The sequence below is a fragment of the Xiphophorus couchianus genome, chromosome 12, assembly GCF_001444195.1.
Source record: "Xiphophorus couchianus chromosome 12, X_couchianus-1.0, whole genome shotgun sequence".
NCBI lineage: Eukaryota > Metazoa > Chordata > Actinopteri > Cyprinodontiformes > Poeciliidae > Xiphophorus > Xiphophorus couchianus.
Window position 1 is genome coordinate 30614289 of NC_040239.1, and position 27329 is coordinate 30641617.

General features: G+C 39.3%; 1 protein-coding gene across 1 annotated transcript; it reads right to left on the minus strand.

Annotated features, from left to right (window-relative positions):
* Positions 1 to 27329, minus strand: npffr1l2 (neuropeptide FF receptor 1 like 2). The gene is made up of 3 exons (XM_028032689.1): positions 25422 to 27329; positions 11436 to 11535; positions 1 to 9363 (listed from the first exon to the last, which is right to left on the minus strand). The coding sequence occupies exons 1-3, from the start codon at positions 25762 to 25764 to the stop codon at positions 8361 to 8363; spliced, it is 1446 nt and encodes a 481-aa protein (XP_027888490.1). The 5' UTR covers positions 25765 to 27329; the 3' UTR covers positions 1 to 8360.

A 27329-nucleotide genomic window follows, 5' to 3' on the forward strand; every position in this document is an offset into this window, starting at 1 on the left:
ATATCGCTGGTTTATTAGAGGTTGCAGCTTGTCAAACAGTTTCTCATCGATGCATTTGCCATTAAAGCAAATAAATAAATGAACAAATAAAAAGACCTAAAACGAGGAACAAAAAGAGGTTGCTGACGTCAGAAACTCAACACTAAGGAAAGCATGAGGGGTTGAATCATATTGAGACGGATACGAGGAGCAGCTGCGAGCTTCACAACACCAGAGAGCTCAGAGAACCACAGCACACACTGTTCAAAGTTTGCACTGCGAGCCACAGACATGGACCGAAACTTTTACTTTTCCTGAGTTTTCATCAGGGAACAGTGACTCACCGGAGGGGAAGAATAAATCATACGGGGCTTTTTTTCCCCCCCTTTTCTTTTTGACACCTGTAATACATTCACAAAAAAAGCTCAACAGCGATAACAAAACCAAAGCCCACTGCGGCTTAAACATTCTTTGTCTATGACACTGGAGGAAGTAAGCACACGTTCTTCTAAAAATACAGACAGACGTTTTGTCACGTTGCGCGGACAGTGAGCTGACTCAAACAATGACGATGACACAGACGTGACCTGGAAACATTAACACCACATTTAGTCACCAGTCGACAACAAACTGTGCACCACTGCGAACCAACACAAATCACATTGACCTAAATGTTACTGAGACTCGCAAATGTTTTCCCATCCCTGCAACTTTCCCGCGTTTTGTCACATCACGACTTCGATGCGCCTGACTGGAATTTTACAGGACAGAACCAAAAATCAAAGAATTAACATTATTGTCGAGGGAAACGAAAAAGAATCAATGTTTTTTGTTTTTTTTTCACAACTAAAAATCAAACATATTTTGCCCTTTTTTTAAATAGTCATTCCTCTTTACTCTTCCACCCCTGAATAGGTTTTGTTGAAGAACGCTGGTGAACAAGCGGCATCATGAAGAACAGGAAGCTAATTCTGCTGATGTTACACATTGTCTCACAAACAGCGCTGGTCTTTGGGAGTCTAACATTTTCCCCTCCTGGTTCTAACTCACATAGAAAAGCATAAATCTAAACAGCTCTTTAAAATTCGTCCGAGAAATGCCAACTGCACAGCGGCAGAGTTCTGGTGACAAATCTTCCTTTGAGAGGATCGACATATTAGATGGATGTTGAAAGTCTGATTTGTTCCTGAACTGTTACAGTCATTTACTGGATAAACTAAAATTGTGTAAAAGTTGACTTCAATCTTCTAGAGCTAATGGCCTGATCGTTGTTGCTTTCCAATTTTATAAGAATAAATTTATGCTTAGTCTATCTCCCAAAAATAAAACAATATATCAAAATGAAATAGAAATAATCAATAAATAAATTATTAAATAAGACAAAAAACATGAAAGAGCATAACCACAATAAATAATCACATAATTATGCCTTTGAACGATGACTCTAATGTGACTTAGTCTGTTGCGTTACGTTCCAGTCGTCTATTTCGAACACTTCACATTTGTCTCTCTTTGCACTATTTGGGAAAAAAGCAGTAAGGTTTAATAGTTGACATTTCTCCACACAGAACTTTTACATATTGTGCTTACCCACCTTATTCGCTTTTACAGTCATCTTTATGATAAAAACATAGAACTAGAAACATACAATTTTTACAGTAATCACATCTGCTCAGAGTTTGCAATTAAGATACTATCATCATGCTTCATATTTGTTCAGTTTCGTGGTTGTTGTTTTTTTTCCAATGCACTTTATCCCTGTTCATTTTGGGAACACAACAAGGCACAGCCAGATTACCAAAGCATTTATAATTAGGAATCTGGCTTTAAGTTTATGGCTAACCAATACTAAGCCACATCAACACATGACTGCTTAACACCACACAGGCCTTGGGTTGTTCACCCTTACAGATACTGGCAACGGGTTTAACCCTGGGTCATGATTTGGGAAAACCACTTTGAGGTGCATATTTCATGTTGGGTTCTGTGAGAAAGGCTGGGGGTACACATGACGAAAAGAGGAACTCTATCTAAAGGTGAGTTGAGGTCAGTAGTTTTCCATTCATCACATTGACTGAAGAGTTTCTTACTTCTACTGGGCTCAGCTTTATGGGCATGTTGATGTCCAAATTAATGTCCATTTTCATTCTGCCTGTGGTAATGCAAACATATACTACTCACAAAAAGTTAGGGATGATCCCACTTGGACAAAACAAAGATGGGAGCCAGAGGCGGCCAAAATAATTTCTGACAAAACATGGGAGGGAGTCTGGACTGAGGCACATCGTGTTACAAACTCAAATACGTGGCGGGAATATAAATGGAAAATTATTAGCAGATATTTCAGGAACCCAGATGTAGTTGCTAAGATGGATCCTAAAGTACCAAGCTTGTGTTGGAGAAACTGTGGCTCAGCGGTCCCCAATCATACACACATTTTTTGGTCATGCCCCAAACTTCAAAACTTTTGGGATGAGGTGTACAGGGCTATAAACCAAATCTTTCTAAAAGTTATACCAAAGGTGTTTAGCTATCCCACCCAAAGTGTTATCCTTATTTTATAGTTGTAGGGTGATGAGTCTACAGATGTGATACTGAGGTCGTAAGATATCATGCTAAGATGTTTATTTTATGGAAAGCTTCATATTGTCAACACTTGTGTTAAATACTACTGATGTATGGCTGTATAATTGCTCGCATCTGTAAAAATAATAAAAGTGTAAGTTCTAAAAAAAAAAGTTAGGGATACCCCACTTTTGGGTAAAATGCATAAAAACCATGAAATGCCCATGTTCCTATGATGTTATATCATAAAAGTATGGCATAAATGGAGACGAATGCAATGATGATTGCAACATAACAGTGGTAGGCATGCCACAACAAAAAATATTATGGATTTGAATCCCTTGAGCATTATTTCCAGATTGGCATCAATGTCTCATGATGTTCACAAGTTGACTCATTGTCTGTTCAGGCATGGCATCCTATTCATCTTGAAGAATGGCCTTCAAGTCATTGAGGTTCTGGGGTAGAGAGTTATGATCATCTTCATGATGACTCAAGTCTGGAGAAATGCAGGCCACTTAATTTGAGGTACTCCAGTTCCCCTTAGACGTTCCCTAATGATGTAACTTCAATGAGCTCAATGAAGAGAAAATTAGGCTTGTGTTGTTCATGCGGGGGCACAGTGAACAGATTTATAATGCTATTCAGGTGGTACGGGCTGGTCACTGTAACCTTGACAAAATGTGGGGTAGTTCTGTATTGACTAGACACATCTGCCCGTTTTTTACCAACACCATCACCTAAAACATCTCATCTGCCAAAAACAGTGGCTGATGCTTAGCACTCTCATTGACAAGTCCAACATCAGTGGTGGCTATAATTTCTGCTCAACATAAATCGACTTTCATCAGAGAGCAGTACTGAGGCCAGTGTAAACTCTCTGGCCCATGCAAGTCGATGAAACCTGTGCCTGGTGGTCTGGTACCCCCACAGGTCATCTAGCACACAGATGTGAACAGTTTCGAATGGTCTGATGTGACATTTGGGTGCCTCTCAACTCCCTTATATGTGGTTCGGCGGGACACTACGCAATGAAGCGGCCATCAGCGTAAAGTCTGGCCAACGGATGTTCACTTCTATACGTTCCTGTGTCTCTCCCAGTCTTTCTGATGACACACTCTAAAGTGGCCACTTCCATCTAGGAAAAACATCCTGTTCGAATCCTGAGTACTGTTGACCAGTTGTTAGGTGGCGTGTTGGTCTTAAGAATTATTACCGATTAGGAAACTAGACGTGGAAGGATACAGCTCTGATCAGACATATGAACAACATACGGCAGCCACACTGTAACATCCAAAAAAATAGTCTCAAGAGGAAATGTATATATTTATATATACAAAGAACTGCTGGTGTTCTTTGTAGATCTAAGATTTCTTTAAGATTTATTGAATATCATACTATTAAAAATGTGAATAGTATGATAAGGAGAACTCTTTAAATACCAATTCTGATTGAACTAGGAAATGTATTGGTTGATCAATGGATCAAACACCTGTTGTGAATTTTGTTGTTTGGCTCCTTGTTAAAGAACAAAACGTAGAGAAACATTGAACAATTGGACATGGGAAATTGACTGTTTAGAGAAAATTGCCTTAAGTTCACCTGTAAAGGTTGTTGTGAATCTCAGTTTCAAATTTCACCCAAAAGGAGAATATCTCTAACATTTTGCGAGTAGTGTACTTTGGATTTACCCAAATGCCATTTCGGTTGTCTACAGTGCAAGTACATCCATACGGTGCTGATCCATTTTGTCTGCTAAGACTTTGTGCACAGCTGAGAAATTCCTCTGCAAGTCTGCATAGCGATGCTTCCAGTGTGAGCTGAGCAGTTTCAGACAGCCTGGATGTTCTGCTGCCGTCATCAAGGGAACCAACCTCGACTACTTGAAAGCTGGGTTCAGCGAACTGAAGTAAATAGAAGCTGACAACGTCCATGGAGAAGTTTTACACTTTAGAGTTCTTGGACAGCTGGAATTCAGCCCAAAACCAAAAGACGTGACACCTTTCTAACCATTTACTATGACTCCAAGCAGCCCTGTCAGTTAACTGGGAGGGTTTTGTTATTTTTATTTTTTGGCTCATGTGTAAATTCTGCTGTGAAAGTATGAGTCACTTGGTGTGCCAGGCTGTGGTTGTTTAAATCTTCACCGCAAGAGCCATCTAAGTGCAAATTTGGCAACTGAAACATAAATACAGTCTAAATCCATCCAACTTCTAAGAAAAATATTTGTAAGCAGCAAGTAATCATGATTATCAGTTTAGACTGCCTCTTTAGTATGCTTAATGTCATAAAGTTGCACGTGAATAAGCTCGAGTTATTTATCATTAATTGTTATGAAGCGTTCTAGTTTTACACAGCAGTTTGCATATTATCCAAATGCACAGTTAGTTTATTCATGCAGCAGAACACATTTGCATTAGAAGAAGCAAGAACATTAAATTAGACAACACCTAGTAAGCTGTACTGTTTAGGTATCTTTTATAAATTGAACTTTATGTTGGCTTCAGCTCATATTTTCACTTTTCACTCTCTTACTTCAGTACTTTGTTCATTTTTACTTTGGTTTCTTTCGACACATCTTCTTTCATGTGTCCAAGAACCTTTTTTTTAGGTTTTTAGTTCTCACACCTTAAATCTTTGAAAACTTTATGTGACAGCTAGTTTAGAGAGATTCCTTCTCTATACCTGGATAAAATAGAGTTCAATTTAATCATTTTCTCTCCTCTCTGCTGACTCTCACACAAAACAGCAGGATGAAAAGTCAAATTAAGAACGATGTCATTGAATCTTTATTCTCCTTCATTTTAACAGATTCCCCCTCCACCAATGCAGTTCCAGTGCCAAACCAGAGCTGGCTCTCAACTGGTTCTAGCAATCTGTATGGGTTTGGTTTTCCACAAACAGACCACGGCATAGTTAAATCACTCAAAATGTTCCTTTCAGTCAATAGATTTCCCCTCTCCTGTGTTACAACTTTGTGGAGAAACCACGAGTCACAGCGTCCGTCTTAACATTACCGCTGCCAGATTTTCTAACATCACCATTCCAATGCTTAAGCTCACAGTCGACGCGAACGCTCTCTCAGCTGGAAACCAGCATTTTCATCTTCGGACTGATATTTATTGAAGGCTGCTTCCATCTGGAGATATATACTCCGAGCCTTTAACACTTCTTAAACCAATGACGGTGCTTATAAACTCAGGTGCGAAGAGCATTTATGAATCCAGGAAAACATCACTCTACGCGACCTGTTCATCTCCAGCTGCATTCCAGGACAACTGTGTGCAAAATTTTGTCAGTGTTCTGCTATTGTTGAAATAACTCAATTTCGATGCACAATTGTGGCGTTTCCAATAAGTAGGAAATGCAATTAAAGTCACACGTGAATAAGCTTGTTCACGCGTTAAGTCACTAAAGAAATATGCCGCGCAGTCGTCCTCCTACTTCCTGTCTTCTTCTTTATGGTTTGCAACCAGCGGCAACATCTGGTTGTTGATCATGTGACTCGCCTGATGCAAAACAAAGATTTCCATTGCAGTTTTGAAAAATAAACTAATTTTGATATGGCCAAAGAAAACCCATCTCAGCGGCACAATCGGCAATCAGAAAATTAGTCTGTTTGTAATTGCCGTGTTCCCACTTTTATTTTCGAATTGTCAAATCGTGCAATATTCTGGTCAATGGAATTGCAGCTGCTGATGATCCACCACTGTTTAGTATTTTGTGGGAGTTTTGGTACGGTGTGAAATTTACAGTAATCTGTTACAGACTAATGAAGTTACTTTCTGCATTTTTTCTTTGTTTCTTTCTTTCTTGACTTGTTTCTTTACTTCTTTCCTTCTTTCTGTCTTACGGCCATCTTGATACTCTGCACACACACAAGCTATGACCACTGCCCCCCAGTGGTCAAATAAATATTAGCTAACTTATTCAATTGAAAGGGTGAACTCTAAGGCAGTCACTGCATCCAGACTGAAACAAAATGTCAACGTTCGTGGCACAGGTTCTTGCATGTATTCATACTGCAGTTAAGGGATCACTTACTCCAGTTTGGCACTGAATTACTTGTGGAAAACTTCAGAAAGGACAGCAGTAACAATAGAACAATATTTATTAAACCTAAAGCAATGTTTTTCGTTATTTAAATGAGATGAAGTTTATCTTATTTTGGGATTCAAGCTTTGTTTAAGTCAGAGTAGCTCAGAGTTAAGGCGGAGGCTTATGTAACATTACATTATGTAAAGTACTTATGATCAGCAAGGGTTTTCTGATTTATTTTCAATGGAATTTGGATCTTTTTTTAATTTCAAAAATTGAAGTTGGTGGTGCTAAACTAGCTTGATGATTCAGTTTATATACAAATTACCCTGGTGTGAGTTGAGGTAGTCGACTAACAGTTTTTTTTTTTTTTTGAGTTCTTAATTGTGTATGAAAGCAGTTTTCACTGACTTTTGTGCATTTACAAAACAGAGGTAGTTTTATTTTCTTTAGAGGCACATTTTTCAGTGAATGCTAGCTGTTTTATGTTGCAGGATCTGACATTGTTTCACGACAGAGAACAAGCTGAGCTTAACGTACCGGTTGAAAATAAAAGAACGGCAAACAAAATGGCTGTCAGAGAAGAAAGGAAGGCATGGCAGCTGAAATGAGAACGTAAATGCTCCGTTTTTTATAATGTACAGGTCAGGCTGATGCTGAGCTTTAATATATATGAATGGAGAGGGAGAATTAATTGATATAAATTATAGTGGCAGAGTGATGAGGCTCTTTTTGCACTGACTACAGTGCATCTTAAGGTCACCTTTAATGCTTTTAATAGTCATTTTGTGTCCATTAATCAGACTGGGGGACAGGTTGTGTAATGTTTAATATGTGCACATTTTCTTTAAAATTACTTTCAGACAAGAGCCTCAAAGATTCTGTGGCTCTTTGTAGCCAAGCCGAAACGTACTTGACAATATGGCGGCTAAGAATATCTCAGACCTACATAAATGTATGTTTAGTTTGTGTTTCCATTTGAAGTAGTTGATGATTTCAGGTCCAACCAGTCGCCTTGTTGTTTCCTCATACGACTGATAGTTTGATCTGGGTTTTATTCAAGATGGCATTCTTCTACAGGCATTTGCTTATAATACCCACAATGGAGTATTTTACCCCTTAATTCCACCATGCCTGCAAAGAGGCAGCAATATTCAGCTGAAACGACTTAAAGCTGTACCTTTTACAAAAATATTTGTTAAAACTGATAGACAGCACTAGTGGTGCATTCACACGAAACGCACTGCGTGCATCAAAAACGCGTCTGACGCTTCAAGTTCGACGAGTGTGCACTTTTGGTGCGTTCGCGCCAAACGTCTTTTGAGCGTCAGGTCTGGTTTACGTTTAAAGTCTAGGATGAGCTCGACGTGTCAAACGCTCAAAATGATTCAAATTGTGCCTCGCTAGATGCTCGATATCGCGCCTCCACATAGACTTTGAATGTAAACCAGACGCTCAAAACGCGTTTGGTGTGAACGCGCCATAAGACCCTCCTCCTGGCTCTGATTGGTTGTTTATGATTGAGTGTTGTATTTCTGTAGTTACCGCAGAGAACTGAGAAGGCAGAGGAGTTCGATTGTTTTCACAGATTAGCTGTCTTAAACTTTTAACAAATATGTAAAAAGCATTTTTTTATATATATACTGCAGCTTTAACTGGAAAGTTTAGACTTGATCCAGGGTTTGTGGGCTTTGAGTGAGAGTCCTAATAATGACGTTGTCTTTACCAATGCACTGTGTTATGGCTTTGTTTGGTTCATATTTTGTTCCAGGCATTCCTCAGTTATCCCATGCCTGATACACTGAAACCGCTAGTGAGCTGACCTTCTCGGAGCCTTCGTCATTACTGCTTTTCTTATGTATGGCTACCATTTCTATCCCCTGATCAGAGAGACTTCTGCCTTTGTGGACCACCATACACCCCATTCTCGAGCTCCTGTTTATTTCTGGCGTTTCGCTCAGTTTGTTGTCATTGTGAACGCGGTTTCTTAGTCCCAACAGAAAGTTGCTGTGGTTGTTGCTGCCATCTCTCAGTTCGGTCCCTTCCGACAGCGCTTGTGCAGATCTTCCTCTCCGTCCCCATTGAGGCATTCTGCACTGCAGCCGGGCGACACAGCAGAAGGGCTTCGTCTTGCACACCGCCTGAAAGCCCCTCTTGAAGTTCTTATTGTAGTAGCCGTAGACGATGGGATTGACGCTGGAGTTGGAGAAGGCCAACCAGTGGGCGAAGGGGAAGCTGTAGCTGGTGAGGAGGTCCAGCTGGTCCCTGTCCAGTCCACCATAGTCCGCCATCATCATGAGGGTCCAGAGGGGCAACCAGGACAGCATGAACAGCAACGCCACCATGATGAGCATCTTTATGACCTTGATCTTTTTCTGGGATACCACTTGCTGAGCGTGTCTCCTGCCTCCCGCCTGGACCGTGATGTTGCCCAACTGGGGCTCTCGGTTCGCGACTGCGGAGGAGCAGAGTTTGACGCCGATGCTCACGTACATCAGCGTGATGACGGTGAGGGGAACCAGGTAGATGTGGGCGAAGAGAACCGCCGTGTAGACCTTTCTCAAGTGGGGATTGGCAAAGTTTTCATAGCAGGTGTAAAGGGGCAGCGTGTGATTGAAGTCATCATTGTAGACCATGTAATGGAAAGGGACTTTCTCCACAGTCAGTGCTATTGCCGCGGGACACATAATAGCCACGGCTAACACCCAGATGGACACAATGGCTACCTTGGCAACGAGCAGAGTCAGCTTGGGCTGGAGAGGATACACAATGCAACGGAACCTACAGTGGAGAGGCAGAGAAGAGCAATGCTGCTAATTAGTGAGGACACAAGTATATGAGAGGTTAGGAAAAAATACAGTTAAATATTGAACTACAGTCAATGTTGTATTTGTACAAGACTTTAATGTATGCACTCCCTCTGTGTACATTCATGATCCAAGTGTCTTCCTGCTTAACCACAACAAGAATTCTGCTATATCAGGACTGTCGCAACGTGCTCATCTGCAGAAACCCATTTCCTGAAAGATTTGAGACTACTCTGGGAATGTCTCCAACTTGCATGTACATTTTGGAACCAAAATGCAACTGACATGTTCGTTAATCCGAGTTAGGATTAACCAGTGGCGCAGTTGGTAGGACGGTTGCCTTGCACCAAGAAGGTCCTGGGTTTGAATCCCTGTCTGGAATCATTCTGCCAGGAGTTTGCTTGTTCTCCTGCATGTCTGGGTCAAACAGCCCCAACACATGAGTGTTAGGTTTACTGGTCTTTGAATTGTCCTCAGGTGTGAGTGTGAGCATGGTTGTTTGTCCTGTCTGTCTCTGTGTTGGACTGGATAATGGCTGGATGGATAAAACTCTGGTCCGGTCTTTCAAGTTTTCTTTGTGCCTCTGGTTCTGCACACCTGAATCCAAAGGAAGAATTACTTCCTTACCAAGTAGGTGAGCTCCACAAACTCTTGCTGATATGGTCATTATTGGAGTCTGGTGTGATGAAGCAGAGACACATCTGAACTCGTTCCTCTAGGATTTAAGTCTGTAACTAAGGGGGCACCGAAAAATCAGCACAGATATCCTTCATTTTGTGTGATATGCAATCGGCTGGTACTAACATGAGAAACCGATTTTATGTACCTCTGCAAGAGTCTGACAGCCAGCCACCGAGGGAGGGTTGACTAACAGACCCGCCCACTAAGTCCCACCACTAAGTCTCTGAATGTGCCTAGTTAACAAAACTCAACTCAATGTTGCCAATTTAGCAACTTTTCGAGGAATAATTTATATTGGCCAAAATCGGAATCAGGAATTAAAGCTCAGTAATTGGCTAGGAAATTGCAATAGGTGCACCTTTCTTTGCAACCCCTGAATAAATGGTTAATGTCCTCACCTTCCTAAAATAATGTCCAATAATTTTTTGCCAATAGTATTTTTGTTTTGCCTCAGAAACATCTTGTGGAAAGAAAGAGGTGGTGATTTTTTAAATATTATTATTATTTTAGGAAGGTGACGATGTGACCTCTCTAAAAAGTTTGCTATGTTTTTCTTATTTATCATAGATTTCTGATGATTAGAGCCTAATCAGTTAATTAACACAGAATACCTGTAGAGTTTTCCAGAACCTTTAAATGGTCTCTCTCTCTCTGGTTCACAGTCCTGGGGAAGACGGAATGTTATTTTACAGTAACATTTGTAATATTTTCTCTCTTTTTGGCTTGAAATAATGATTTACAATGTTTGACTTTTTGTTGAGCTACAGTTTGCTTAACATCTCTTACAGTGCGTTCCCTTGGCGATAATAAGGGTCTCTGTTTACACTGAGAGGCAGCAGCTGCGGGTCACCAAATTCCCACACCCGCCTTGATTATAACTCTACATGCCAGCAGAAGTGGAGACATGATGGATGTGTGAAGAACAAGGAGGAGAAATCACAAGCTTTCTCTTTCAATCGTCAGGGGAAATTTAAGCTCCTTACTACAAAAGATGGATAGAGGGCATGACTTCTGAGAATACTGTATAATGTTTTTTATTTGATGCATCTGTATTTGGATTTTTGGCACAGATTTCGTACATTGCTCTTGTGGATGTGGGAGAGTTGTGATGAATAGCAGTGATTTTTTGTTGTTGGATTCGGAGTCTGATATTGATTTTAATGCATTGACAGTTTCTAATACACTGTCAGCTCAGACTCGAAAGGTCAGTGATATCCTATAGTGGTTCTGCTTTTGGCCTTTTTTGTGTCAAGATATGTTTAAAATGTTTGAATCTTTCCACAATATTTTCTACAACTGGTCCAAGAACCATATTCTTTGGAATTATGAATTTAGAAAAATTATTTTTATGGTTGCCAAACTCACCTTTCAATGGCAATTGCTACCAGGGTGAATACTGAGGCTGACACGGACACGCCCTGCACAAACCCACTCATCTTGCACACTGTGTTGGAGAAGGGCCATCCTAAGGGTAAGGCAGAGAAAGAAGATTAAAAACATGTGCTTAATGTTGGAATAAGAAATGTTTCACAGAGTCAGACTCAGTTCTGTTGGGGATCAAAATTGCAATGTTTGTTACTTTTTCAGCTGGTGTGTTTTGTGTGTCAAACCAACAAAACCCTTTGAAAAACCCGTCCCCCCCCTCGCCTGGGGTGGCACTGCAACAAGAGCCATTGAAGGAAACGACACAAACCTCTGAAAAAGGGATGAGTGCAACTTCCTTCTTCTCAAAATGTAAACAAAAAGTGGAGTGCCGTCACTTAGCGCTTGTAGGACTTCTCTTTTGTCGTTGGTAAAAAAAAACACTAGTCATTTCTCCTGCTAGCGCTTTTGCTTTAGTTGTATTTACCCAGGATGCCCCACACTGTAGTCCACTTCCTGCTTTTGGAGCTGTCTCTACTCCACTTGGTGGTCACATATGCATTCAAACTGCTCCATAGTTCACTTCAGTCAAACAAAGACCGAGGCTTTCAGGCGGACCAGATTTAGCTTTTTTTTATCCGCATCAGAGTTCATTACACATTCACACCTCCTCAAACAAACCGGACTTTTCTAGACAAATGAACTGGAGTTCGATTAAAGCGGGCTAAACAGGCCTGGTGTGAATTCACCGCAGATGTTATCTTGTCTGTTCTGTTTTGAAGTTATATATATTTAGTTTTTAGTAACTAAGGTCATTTATGTAGGTCAAAACGGGGGAAAAGCCTGCCCTCACATGTTCTTTACAGGAATTGCAAACCCAGCAACCTTTGGTTATTTGAAACAAAACTTTATTGAATAGCAGTAGCAGTCAAGCAGACAATATGGCGTCAGTACCCACTTTGTGAGGTCTGGTTGGAGTGAATATCTGCAGACATTGTCATTTATAGCTGCATTGCCGGTGTGTACTGCGGGAGTAATTCTGTGGGATTATTTCCGTGCCAGATGTAGTTTACTAATGTGTTATTTGACTGTACAATAAGTTTCTTTGTTATGCAAATTCAAGCGATTCGAGAGATTATCCCATATGGCGTTGGTAGCATAGATTTATAGATGTATTTAGGATGGTATTTGGCAGAAACTGAGTGTAGAAGTGCATTCAATGCTGCACATATTCATGTATTTATTGTATTCTTTGTCTTGGTTTCAGTTTCACCCTTTTGGCGGTCAATTAACCTTCTGACAACGGTCTTTGGTCTTTAGAGTTTTGATTAGAGAAAGGTGTTAGCCGGCCTTTGCATCAGACATGCATCAGTAACGGCACACTGTCTTTACATTTTAAGAACAGTAGGCCTATAGGTGAAAACTTTATTTTTGGCAGTTTGGATCTTTCTTAATCTCTTTATTTACAGATGATTTATATATGTATATATATATATATATATATATATATATATATGTATTCTATTAACATACTGTCACAGTCTAATAGCTAATACCTATAATAGAACATGGGAAACTCTGCTGAAGCACAGACACATTGAGAAACATGTACATGAATTGACATTGACCTCAGGGAAGATAAGATTCCCGTTCAATAGGTAACCAGCACTTCTTCACACAGCTACCTGCAGAGGACGGCTGAGGTAGCAATGGTCGCAGTGCTCTTCCTCTAGCGTAGCACTCGCTCCAACGCTTATAAACAGTAGTGATTTGATTGTGATAATTGCGTCCAAAAATGCTGTAGACCTGTGAATCATGGCTGAAACAAAACAAAATGTTTTTTAAGAACAGCTTAACATGACTAATTAGGTGGTACAGTATAAAATAAAACACTCAAAAAGCCATATAATTGCACCTTTTAAAGGAGCGGGCTAATAGGCTTTGTACCACAGGGGGGTCTGAATCTGGTCCCTGAGGGGCGGCGTTTTAAAAGTGTCTGTGTTCTGAATCACACCAATCAAAAGGATTAATTACCTTCTTAGAATGTCATCGAATTCAGAAAGAGGCTTGGCTGTAAGTCATTCATTTCATTTGGGTGCTTAACTGGGGAGAAATCTGAAGCGTTCTTGTTGTTTGTCATGTGTAGTAGAAGAAAGAGTAACAAATGTTGAGGTGTATATTTTTGGAGTAAACAGAAGTATATTAAATATACTTTTAACTGTCGCTTTGACGTGGTTTGGTGTTCAAGTTCACCATCTCAAATTCTAGTGGATATATTCAGATCATTTGATGAAATAATGTGTGTGTATCCTTGGAAGGTTTTTATAAAACCATTTTTAATATGTCTTTCATTCAAGTACATTCATTCATAATTAGATTTTTTTTTTCGTTTTGCTTTTTTATATTTTACATTTTCTCCACCTGTCCAATTATTCTACACCTGCTGCTAGGAATCAAAGCACCAAAGTCATTGAATTATATGAGATTTCCCACTAAAATTACAAACTTCAATGTGTTTTATTGAGATTTTACACCAAAAAAGTAGCAGATAATTATGAAGTTGAAGAACAATTCAAGATTTCCAATAGTTCTTCTTAAAAATTTGTATTCAGGTCTGTGAACTTCTCACAGAGCGCTAGTGCTCATCGTATCAGCCATCAAATGAGACGTCGGCGTCTTATTCAGGCTTTGGGGCGACAAACCTCTCATACTCGGGAGCGGCTTCTCATGTAGCGTCTTTGGAAATTACAGAAAAGTTATGGATTCAACACTATGGAATGACAGACTCAACTTTTGATGAACTGAGTGATGCTGAGGGAGCTCTGGAGGAGCCAGTGCCTACAAATAAGGCTCATTGCTTCTGTATGCAAACTTGTGTGATGGGGAAAAAAAGTGTTTCCACTGCAGTTTTGCAAAATACACAAATTTCGATGCAATAATTCTCAAAAACTGTTATCGAAACATTTGTTTATTCCAAACTGGCATGTTTCCATAAAGCATACGTATTTTTGTAATTTCAATTTGCTACATGTCCATTGACCTTAAAATTGCACAAATCGGAAATGCAAAAATAAATTAACCTCATAAAAACACAACAATAAAAAAAAAAAAAAAGACTCCTGTTTTCGCTAATAGGTTTTGGTGCTTGGATGAGGTGGGTTTTTGGCTCTATGTAAATTTATTTATTTCTCAAAGCTGGAATGGAAACAATTTTTTTTTGCATCACACATGTCGCATGATCAACAGTCCAATGTTACTACTGACAAAAACCACAAAGAAGAAGACGACAGGAAGTAGTTAGAAGATGGCGCAGGCATGCTTTTTAATAACTTATTGCATGAACAAACTTCTTCATGTGTGATTTTCCTATTTAATGGAAACACCACAATTGCTAAATAGTTTTTTTTCCTTTTTAACATTAGCAGAATACCGACAAAGCTTTATGCACATTTGCAATGGAAATACAGTTTTTGTGTGGCAGAAAACTGTCACTCTACATTATCCCGAATATGCCTCCTCTACTGTGAAGCATAGTTGTGGCTGCATCATGCTGAGGGGACGTAAAGCTGGTAGACATACCTCAACAGAGCTACGTATGTTAACCACGGGCAAAGGTGGATTTACAAAGTATTGATCCAGTGTGTGAGAATACAAATCCTCGCCCCACTTTGTAGATTTTTATTGTAAAAAGACTAAAATAATGCGCTGCTTTGCTGCAGTCGATCACAAAATGATCAACGACATTGTTTTCTGGTTGAAGCGTGACACAATGTGGAAGAGTTGAAGAGTGGTACCATGTTAAATTTAACTTGATTCCAAATCCTAAACACTCCTGCTGTTCTTGCCACTGCTAAGCTATCCAGGCGTTGGATCTTATTCTTCATTCTCCCTTAAAAACAGAGAGTTGTGAACTGCATGGTGCAAAACGTTCAAGTTGAAATGCTGTAGCTCTGAGCTAACGGCACATTATTGTACAGAACAATTGACACCTGAAAAGAACTGCTGTTGGTGGAGAATTTCATTATGTTGTTTGTGCTGTGGGAAAGTGGAGCCTTTTCTGTCACAGCAGCTTCCTCACAGAACACATCCCTGCAACTATAAGGCAAAGCAATTCATTGATTCTGCCAGGTCAGACTCTTCAACATGCAGAGGGCTGATCATGTTGAAAAATTACCAGAGATGAAAGTCAGACATTCCTACCAGTTCACCATGCCATGGTGAAACAAGGTGGGGACCTTGTTTCTTACCTTTCAATCAATCAATCAAATTTTATTAGTATAGCACATTTCAGCAGCAAGGCATTTCAAAGTGCTTTACATCATATCAAACACAGAAACACAATGCAACATAGAATCAACAATCAAAACACGACATTAAATCAGGTTCCATCAATAAATTTGTAATTGATTACGTTTCAAATACAATCCTGGGTTTTTAGTCGAGTTTGCATCCATAAAGGTTTACCTGTTACACTCCTACTGTGTTATATGGAACAAAATACCTGTTGCTATTTTTATTCCCACTCACGCTCACAATCACAGTTTAAAACAATGTAGACAGCATTTTAATGGGCTTCTGGCACAAGGCTCCGTACAACTCTTTCACGGAATTTCAAGCAGGGACTCCGCCGTCCCTCACGGATTTTTGTGCAATTCTATGGTACCTGTTAGTGTCTAGAATTTATAGGGTTTCCGTTACGCACAGTTGTCCATATCCGCTATGAATAGAGTCTGGTAGTTGCTGCAGAGCCTTCTATTCTGGCTTTCTTTGCGGTCAAAGGCGACTGGATTTTCATCATACTGAATTGCATCTGAAAAAACATAAAGTCACGCAACCTCTCAAAAAGCTCACCATATCTTGTCACGCCTAATTAAATGAATACAGGGCTGAACAAAATGCTTTTGTTTGTATCTTTAGACATTCTGTGTGGTCTCCTCCACATGATGCGGGTTCAACATATTTAGGCTTTCTTTGACAAATACAGAATAATTAACCCCGTGATTGAAGTGCGCACTTGTTTATGATATTACAAAGCTGGAGGGAGAGAATAGGAGGACGACGAGGAAGAACCCCCCCCCCCACAAATCCAAATCAATGCACTTCAATATCACAGTCATATTTCTGAAACATTAACGAACGTAACATTTTGTTATTGCAAATGTTATATTAATGATATTTGCTCTATCTATCTATGGAATCCAATTTCAAATATATTTAATTGCTAAAATCAATCAGGACCGATCCAGTAGTGACTGATTACTATCAAGAAGAAAAATGTAAAAAAAAAAAAAAAAAATCTATTTTAAATATTGTAATTTTAAAATATAATATATATATAAAATTGTACAGTGTTAAATGTAACCAAATGAGAAAAGAGAGAAATAAAGGAAAGTGAGAACAAAATAAGTTAAAAGATATGCTTAAAGATATGCTTTGAGTTGTCCTTTAAAACTGAGTTGCCTTGAGGTCTCCAGGATGATCATTCTTTTATTAAAATAAGAAAAACGGCTGACATTAGTTTCTAATCCTGAGCTTCAAAAGGAGTCAAACTTTAATCATTTTTGTTAAGATACAAAACTATCATTACTCCTGCAACACGTCTCTGACAAAGATGTTCTGGTAAATAAAACCCAGCAAAGTAACCAGATGATTTTTAATTTTCTCAAGCTATCAGAGGCAGAGCTTTTAGCAGTTTTGGTCTCCAATCTAAAAACTTAATCCGATATGGAGCAGGTCGTGCTTCCAGCATAAGTTCCCATGGGAACCATGTCTACACAAGGATGATTGACGGCACTGAAACTCACTTCCAGTCCTACTGCCATCTGCTGAAACACACCAAGGTTTGTACTGTCCAGACATAGTTACAGTTTTAGAAAATGTATAAAAAGATGGTGTTTATAAAAGTCACTGCAGCTTCAAGTTTCATTGTTAAAGCTTGCAGCTAATTAAGACATAATGTCCTAAATACTTCAAAACTGAAGTAATTATCCAATATGTGCAGACAAAGTTCTGTTTAGACGAAGACGAAGAAAAAAATTATAATTTTTTAATTACTGTGGACTGTTGGTTTCAGTCCTGCAGAGTTCCAACCAGACACTTTAGCAAAAAAAGTAGAGAGCAGAGTTCAATCTAAACACTTCAAGGCAGAGGTCAGGAAAAAAACACATTTATCATACAAGAAATACCAATAAATAAAAGTAGGATATACAGTATAAGACAGGACTTTACTGTGGTCAGATCATGGTAGCTGGTCAGGACTGAACCTTTGCTGTAACTAAATTAGAGCAGGTTTTGTGCCCTTGGTTCTGCTTCCGGTTCATGACTTCCAGTATTACACCTCCTACACCTCGACGTCTGCAGCTAGGACTTCACTTTGGCACTCTCGACGCAATTAACATACACCTCAGCATGCCGCTGCTCATGTCGGCCGTGGAGAGCAGGCTCATGTGCGTAGTTTCATGTTGCTACAGTAACAGAATAGAGACTCAATGAATGATGAAGCTACGAAGCCCCGTTGGATCAGCCAGTCGTTGAAGCAGAGATGAAGAGATGAAGGTTCTTCTGCTCAGTGCAGATTCTCAACAACTTCGGTGTTATTACTTATTAGCACTTCCACTCATCTGTGATATTTCTTTATTCACATCAACTTCAATTGCTAAAGGCAGCGCTCGTTAACAGTTTCATTCGTTTCATTCAACTCCAAAGACCTCATTTGCTCTTTTTTTGCTTCTTTTTCTTTGAAACAGATGTCAGACATGAACTGTGTTCTGGAGTTGAACAGCTTGATGTTCTTTTGTTTCTTACTTTCAAGTGTGAATCTGAGATTGCAAAAGGACAAGTGTGCAGATAAATATGAAGTGCCAAGATGAATTAAAAACTAAAATAGTCCTTGTTGTTTATAACAGTTTGCGCGCAGCTTTAAAAGTAAGACAGAAGCTCGAGCAACTTCCAGGTGCCAGTAATCATAAAACTGCACAAATTGATATTATAAAAATAAATTTGCCTAATGGAAATGAAACAATTTTGAAAATAACTCGTGTTTGTTGATTAAAAGTTCTTGATGAGGTGTATTGAAGTTGATGTATTTTGCCAAAGTTCAATGGAAAGACTTTTTCCACAGCCAGTTGTTACTACTGGCAAAAACCACAAAGAAGAAAACAGGAACTGGTTGGTTTGGTAAAATTATCTATGGATCACTACATCTTCCCCAGAACGCTGCACACACAGCCACGCCTAAGTATAATGGACTTGTTGCTCCAATGCCTGAATAAAATGCTGACGTCTCCTCTGATGGCTGACAAGAGCTAGCGCCATGGCTGAATTATGAATATATCTCTTTTTTTTATTTTTAATGACTTATCATGTGAGCAAGTTTATTCACATGTGACTGTAATTTTATTTCTTATTTAATTGAATCACCGCAATTGCAAAGTTGTGTTTTTTCGACATTAGCCGAATTTGTGCACACTTGTAATGGAAACACACCTTCTGTCTACTGCGTTGTTTTCATTTTTGGGCTATAGATGTGTTTTCTACGGTGAGGATGTCTTTGTTCCAAATTGCTCTGTTCATCATTCACTATTCCAGATACTTCCAGTAGTGATTTAAAAAGGTTTTGCACTCGCCTTCCTGTTATTTCCCCAGTTATGTGTAATTATGCATCCCAGTTCCTGTTAGCTTGTAGGAGCCCTCTTTGGATTCCCACACTTCCTCTTTCAAAAACAGATTGTAATGAGATTTAATAAAACTGGGCTCTGATACTTGGGCTATAAGTTACATAAGTTATAAAGCCTTCATAACTTATGTAAAATAAATAAATAAATAAATATGTTTCATTAACTGGAAAACAAGAGGGCTCACCCTAAGAACATTTTTCACAAGTTCAACAACATAGTGCTTTCAGTCAGAGGCTGACTGAAAGCACACAGCCACCCACAGCCATCACTGTTATTAGCTCTCCAAGAAACATATATGAAGATTACCATCTAAATGACATTTAAGTTTAATTAAGTATTAGTGAAATGAACTGAATTAAATTCAGCTGTCAATCCTCCTAGTTAGTGAGAGTTCCACTAAATTATCCACAAGGTCGGACTTTGGGGGAAGCAAATGGCTGCAGAGCTCCATCATCTGCTCTCCAGGTGTTAATAAGCATTAGAAAAGTCAGTTTATGACAGTCCAATTAGGAAAAAGATTGAATAGTCTTAATTAGAGAAGGAGCAAATCTACAATGAAATGACTGAAAAAGTAAAGAATGAAAATGTGACAAAAGACCCAGTCAAAGTTCAGATCTAAACAAGGCTGATGTTCTGTGATGGGATCTTAAGTGAGCTTTGATGAATATACAAATGAATATTTTCCAGCCTCAAAGAACTAAAGTTATGCAGTAAGTAAGATTTGAGAAAAATCTCAACACAGCTCATCTCCTTCAGCTTCCTGCAACTAAAAGTGGTTCTTAGTGTTGTTGGTGGTGGGGGGTCTTCCCCTCTGGTGTGGTGGTGGCTGTTGGGCCATAATGTGGAGTCGTGGGGTCCGGGATGGTCACCTATGGCTTCTGGGGACGGGTTGGACTGACTGTGGGCTGTGGGAACTGAGCAGAGTCCTGGTAAGGATCCTGATCCCTTAATCCCACTGGGGGAAATCCAACATGTGTTGGATGACAGAAAGACCGGGTCTTTCTGGTCCTGGTCACAGTGGATTGCCAGTCCCTGTCCAGCGGGTTGGAGCCCTCTGCTGCGTCCTTGTAGAAAACCCAGAGCGGCGGAGATATCAGAGGCTTACAGCCCGGTGCAGCTTATATATGTACGTTTCCAGTTGTTTGTTTTTTTTACTTTGTGGGTGCGGCTCATAGTGAGGTGCGCTCTGTAGTCCAGACAATACAGTAACTGGTTAAAAGTGGAATAATGGAGGGAGTCTGCAAAAATTCATAATAGGGTACATTTAGTAGAATCCCACTAATTCTATTGTGATGAAATGAACTTATTAGTAGACGGGACCTTTCGTCTTTATCTATTTTAAATGAAAACCATTTTGTTCCTAAGAAATGAGGAAAAAACAACGTCTAATTTCAAAAATAAAGGATTTACTCAAAACTCTACAAAGTGAGTAATCTTTATCTTTGAAAAAGAAAACTTTATCAAAGGCATCATCAGAAATCTGCCAAATGTCAGATTTATTCAGCACAAAAAGAAGACTGACATCTTACATTCTCTTTTTTTTATTAGAAAAGTGGAAAAAAAAAAACCCACTTGCAACAAAGAATTAAAAAGCGAAATGTTAAAGAGCAATATAAAGGAGTAGTTTCAAGTTTATAGACACTGTGACAAATCAGTAACATTTTAAACTTCAACAACGAAACCACAAGATACTGAACTCAGTGAAAACTTGTTTTTTAAAGTTCCTTTTCAATTGGGATGAGAGTAAACCTGATACTTCAAAGAAGAAGGGTTTTGCTGACATAAGAGTGACGGTCCTCCAAACATACCGCAGACAGACAGACTGACTGCTTTGCACTTCACTGCACTCAATCTCAGACGTACGCAGCAGAGATTTGATGAATCTTAAAACAGCATCCAGCAAGGTTTTACCCATGAATCCATGACAACAGAATATTATGATGAAACAAATTCAAAATCATAAAAAAAACATCTTAAAGTCAGGCTCAAAAGTGGAATTGAAAGTTGCCAGTGCCAGAACAAAAGCTTCTAGTTCCTGAAAGAGAACTTCTGCGCAATCAGTCCAAACACCATTGATGGCTGAAGAGCTTCAAGTGCCAACTTTTCAGATGCAACACCTGGAGGGACAAAAGCAACTCCGATTCAGGTTGTTCTCCACCTGGGGAACCGCAACATAACAGCTCAACTAAAGCTGCTGCTATGCACAACAAAGAAACAGCAGAGTTGAGTTTCTTTTATCAGCCTTTGTTATTTATCTTCATCATTTGTCAAACAGTCTTTTTGTTCTTTCAAATAAAGTTCAAATATAACAGTTCCCTTCTAGGTGTCTGCAGCCCTTCCTGTATTTCTTTTTTTTTTTTTTTACTGTTTTCTATTAGTTTAATGATACACGAGCTTCATAGGAAAGGCATCACACAAGATTAAGAAACAACTACAAACCCGTCTCAGTTCGGTTGAAATGAACTCTAGTGCGGTTTGAATAGGTATGTGGACACAAGTGGACTTTAGACCACTCCAAAAGCAGGAAATTAATTATAGAGCAGGGCATTCTGGGTAAATACAACCAAAACAAAGGCCAGAGTCCAGTGCTATCGAGGGAAATGGCTCATGGTCTTTTATCAAAGACAAAAGACAAATCTTACAACTGCTAACACATGACGCGACTCCATTTTGGTTTTTGTGAAGGAGGAAGTTGCGCTCAGTGTCTTGTTCAGAAGTTTGTGTTGTTTCCTTCAGTAGTTGTTGGTGCAGCGCCACCACAGGCGAGGAGGTGAACAGGTTTTTCAAGTAGTTTGGATCGTTTGACAGAGTGCAGTGTAAAAGTGAGCCACTGTAGAAATGTTGCAATTTTCAAACGGAGTCCACTGGACTATCAGGTGTGAAAACAGACTAAATTTCCTCTGTATCCAAAATGACTGACAAGAAGGCACACTTGCTTGTTGAGCATTCCCGGAATATCAGTCTATCTATAAAGATTTCATACATTTTAAGCAGGGTTTTAAAGAATCTCTGTTCAGTGTAAAAATAATAAAAAAATAATAATTCTTAGCGTTTTGTGGATTAGGCGTCTGCTCTCATAAGAAGCTGGACTTAAGCTCCAAGGAGCCAGCAGCTCAATGATCTCTCACTGCGTTCACAAATCATTTGTGTGAAAATGACTGGAAATATTTGAGGCATTTTTGATATAAAAGATCCACAAAGGGGAGAGGTTTTGTGGACAGCTATTAGACACGAGTCATTCGTCCAAAAATTGTGTCTTTGCTTCGGCGGCCGCGACGCACAGCAGTTAGAAATGAAGAAAAGTTCATTTCATAGTCCGACTCTTGTCTCATGTTGTAATTTTCCTCCCCATGCAGCCCCATTTTCACATTATAAGCGGCACACGGTATAAATGGCTTAATAAAGAGCTGAAAATAATTATAAAGATATTGTATAAGAAATAACTACAGTTCTTGTCTGAGGCAGTACATTATTGAAAAGACTTGAATGTCAGAGTCATCTTACAATAGGCAACTCTTCTCAGTAACTCACACAAACCTTGTACATCTACACAAAGGATCTCATAAATCACAACATTATCACATTTTCTGCTTTTATTTTGACATATATGACACCCGTTCCTTATGTCAACAGCGATGAATCAGAAAACAGGGAGAAAAATGTCATAAAGAGATACAAAGACCTTTAAAGAGAATAAAAGACATTTTTTTTTTGCAATAATCAGCCATCTTTTTAAAAAATTCGGAGGAGCAGAAAGCAGCCTTGAGTGTCAGATCCCACGTTCCAGTCAGTGGCTCGGAAAAAAATGAAAGAGGTTTGTGTTCACAAGCGGATAAGCCGATTTCTACATGCTGGGAGATGTGATTGTAAGTGTAGCTGCTAGAGATGCTAAAAGACATGACCACTGAACCAGCTAGAGAATCTGTTGATTAGGAATCGCTTAGTTTTGTGAATACACAATAGGGAAAGATGCACTGATTTCAGTTTCAAAGTGAAGTGAATAAATTCCACAACTTGCTGCAATCTGTTCAACAGCAGGATGCAGATGGAGCTCGGCTCTTTGTGGAGGAAAAGGAGAACAGGATGGATGAGTTCTGTTCATTTTAAAGGGAAATCAAAAACACACCTGGAGTACTGCTTTGATTCTTTCATGCATGTTTGAGAAATCCTTTCATCTCCCATGGCAACCATTAGGCTGTGCAAAACACCTGGGAGACCTAGCATCGCCTTCAGAGCTGCAGTTTAAAATTTCTACACTTCTGCCTAACAGAGCAACCCCTTACCCCCACTCAGCTCCACTCAGCTCCTTCAGACTAGCCATCAGCAATTAGCAAACACCTGGTGGAACTGAACATCAGCTGAGCTCGTTATAACATTTCTAACAACCGAAGGTAACATAGTTACTTGATTCTGCTATGAAACACATAATATTGCTCCTTTAAAAGTACTTTATTTTATATCGGCCTTGATGTAATGGTAAGCAAATATACCTTAGACTTGATGTTATCAATAGTTAATTTTTTTTTTTTCAAATACTACAAAAATCAGCAGAAGCTACTCTTTCAGAAAGTAGCTCAGAAGAAAAGTAACTTCATAATTTCATAATCCAAATAGTTGTTTTTCTTACCAGCCACCATATACTGTATATATTGAATTTTATGAAGAGTCGCCAGCGCAGTGTGAGGATGATGAGGTCGTAGTCTTTGTCTGTGGACACTTTAAAATCAGGAGATGTTGATCATGTGATTGATTGCCATGAGAAATCAATCACATGACAAGGCAAACGTTCCCATCCCTGGTGAATTACATTGCTGTTAGCTGTGGCCGAGGGGATTCAACCTGAAATGTGTTTGGGTAAGGCTCTGACCGCACTGCCCACTGCTGTTACACGTCTCGTCCGCTCCCTGAGGAGCCAGCTCTAACCTCCGAGCGCTGGAGGGGGAGCGGAGCTGTTTATAAAAAAATCAGTTCGGCCTTCGGGTCGGTCTCACCAGGCTGTACTTCCCTGAGATGCTGTAGCAAGTTTTAAAGTTCACAGAAGTTGATATTACTTCCAATCACTGCTCCCCTTATTAAGAGCACTTTAGTTAGCTTCAGGGTGACCATTGAAACGTACGAGCTTAGCCAGACACCTGCTGGTGCTTCGTTTCATTCTTAAATTACACTAAGTCAGCCATTCAGGGGCTCAGATCTCATTAAGCAGAGCTCTGCGGGAAGGAACACTGACGCCTGAAAGTGCGCCTCCTCTCATCACTGTAATCAGCTCTGCTCTCGGCTCACCAGGCTGTCTGCAAACACGGCACCCGCCTAAGCACTGCTGGCGTTAACCCTTTTAAGAACGGGCAGCATCTAACCTGTGCAAAAATATGTTCACATAAAAAATATTCTCTTTAGTACAAAATTTCCTGATGGATCTTAGCATTTATAATACAGTAATAACTGTAGTGCAGCAAAAAAAACCATAAGCCACAACATATTTTCTTTTCAATACCTTAAAGCTACAAGATGCAAATGCTATAAAAAAAAGTTGTTTTGTTAAACATATTTGTTAAAACGTACATGGTATGAGACAGATAATGAAAGACGTGAGCTCCTCTGTCTTCTCGCAGTACTAGTTGTAGAAACACGCCACTAATCAATCAGAGCCAAGGAGGAGGGTCTTAATGCTGTTAATCATCCCATACAAGCGCTGCTCACTCTCTCCCTCTTGCTCTCGGCTACGCTAGAGCTTCTTCCCCGCCATGAATGCTGAGGTAAGGTGAGTTAGGTAAGGTAAGGTTTTTATTTTCAGCAACAAGGCAGTTCAAAGTGCTTTACATGAATTAGAAGAAAATGCAACAAAACAACAAACCAAAGGAAAGACAAAAAAGCAGCAAAAGAAAAAACCCCCAAAAAAGTACAAAGTACAAAATGCTAATACTAGTGCTAGTTAGCATAGCCACCAATAGAGGCGGATAATCGGTTTTCTTGTAACAGCAACTTATTTCTCCACACATTTAGAATCACATACATGAAGATGATTGACAGCGCTAAGACTCTCATCCTGGCTCTAATTGGTTGGAGCAGTGCATTGCCTCAGATGACATTTGTAGCACTGGAAGGAGCTTGATTTTTTTTCTTTTTATTTCTTTTATTTTATTTTTTACAAATTGTCTGTGAAACAGTGACAGTTTTAATAAATGTGTAAAACCTTTTGTTGTATATATAAAAGTTACACACTGCAGCTTTAAATGATCAAACACACATTTTCAATTGTATTTTTTTTTTTTTTTTACCAGTAAGAAGTCCATAGGTTTGATAACCGAACACTTACCCGTGATGAGGTTGTCCACCAGAGTTGTAGGGATGCAGAAGATCCCCACGAGGAGGTCGCTGACCGCCAGGTTGAGGATGAAGAGGTTGGTCACTGTGCGCATGCATCGGTTCTCCATGACGATCAGACACACCAGGACGTTTCCCACCATGCACAGCAGGAAGATGAAGGAGTAGGCCAGGATGTAGCTGGCCGCTACGTACAGGGAGTGTTGGTAGTAAGGCAAGAAGGTGAGGTTGGTGAAGTTTGCAGAGCCATCCAAGCTGCCGTTGAGAAGGGTTGCCATGATGGCGGACCCCTCCGTCTCCATGGCTCCCTCGCCCATGTTCTCCAGGACCTCCATCTTTTACATGTGGCAGCACGAACTGCACGGGAGCCAAACAGAGAAAACTGAGACGATTGACGACTCCCTGGCTGACAACACAGTCAATGGGGGAAAATGTAACAGGAATAAACTAATAAAATTCTAACATTTTTAGAAATATAAAATAGTGCTTGCAATGGCAGCTAACAGCAACCTCTATCTATGTGTATCCTCTATTTGAATAGGTCAGTCAGTAAGAGGAATACCTGTTTGTTTTTTTATGTGGATAAATGTACACATTTTGTTTCATATTTTTTCATGCTATAACCACATAATTCTGTATTTTATTGAGATTGTATGCAGTAGATCAACAAAAAGAATTGTGCAGTAGAAGACATTCTTTAGATCGTTTTCAAACCTTTTCACAATTAAAAATCTTAAAAGTATCTATTGTAATTCAATACCCCTCACTAAGTTATATCCACAAGTCTGTTGATTTATATCTCTACCATCTTTGCACCTCTGTAGGTTAACATTTTGCACAGAGATTTATCTGAAACCATTTTAACTTTTCCAATTTTAAGATGCAAAAAATGTTGAACACCATTTATACTTTTCATTTTACTTTATGACTATGTACTAGGCATCTGGTCTACTACATAATATCCTAATAAAACGCACGGTAGTTTTAAGGTGACACATTGTGCGAACGTTAAAGTGGTCTGAATTTTAAAATGACATATTTTTTTTTAAAAATGCATCATCTTTGGTCCAATTCTTGTTTTAAATATTGTTCCCATTTAGAAAAGCAAGCCAATGCAACAACAATACTCCAGATTACTCCAATATAGTTTTGTTAACAAAATCTTCGAGCAGACGCCATAAGATGTGAAATGGTATTAAGAGATGCACATTTTTTTCTGGGAAACAACAGAAAATGTTACTCCGCAGATGATTGTGGTGTTGATATAGAATCAACATGCTATATTTAAAAAGCTGACATAAAACAATTCCCAGGCTGACTCATTCAGTAATTTACAGAAATATCAACCTGAAGGCAAAAATATTTTATTCAACGTTTGTTTCATTTATGAACTGGTCATTATTACTGCCACCTGCTTACACTGCATTTTGTGTGGGTGTGTGTGTGTGTGTGTGTGTTATTAGCACAGAGAAGCCGAGAGAGAAACTTACAGCTAACTCTAAGCTAACTTGAGGCTAACGGCTAGCCCTGATTTGCCCTAAGAGTCACAACAGTCTTTAAATTCCCTTCATTCACTACCTGTCTGTATTAAAGTGCTATAATAATACTAGTCCAGCCTTAGTTTTCAGATTACTTTGTTCCTTCATGTCCTCCAGACCCCTCAGGTCTCCGGTTGATACCAAAGCTGAGAACTAAAACATGCAGTTAATTATTTCTCTTCCTGTCATGGCCCTCCTGAACACCAGGGGGCAGCTCAAAGTTTGGATACGTTTGAATGCAAACTAATGATACATCTGTTCAATCTTATGTTTTTTGGCTCAGTATTTTTATTTCCCTTTCAGTTATTAACAAATTAAGCAATTTTTATATCGTCACCTTACCAACATAAGTCCCATGTTAT

Coding starts and splice junctions, on each gene's coding strand:
- npffr1l2 (XM_028032689.1), bottom strand. CDS start 25,764: ATGGAGGTCCTGGAGAACATGGGCGAGGGAGCCATGGAGACGGAGGGG. Junction 11,536..25,421: donor GGTGGACAACCTCATCACGG/GTAAGTGTTCGG, acceptor CCTTACCCTTAG/GATGGCCCTTCTCCAACACA. Junction 9,364..11,435: donor GTAGCAATTGCCATTGAAAG/GTGAGTTTGGCA, acceptor TCTCCACTGTAG/GTTCCGTTGCATTGTGTATC.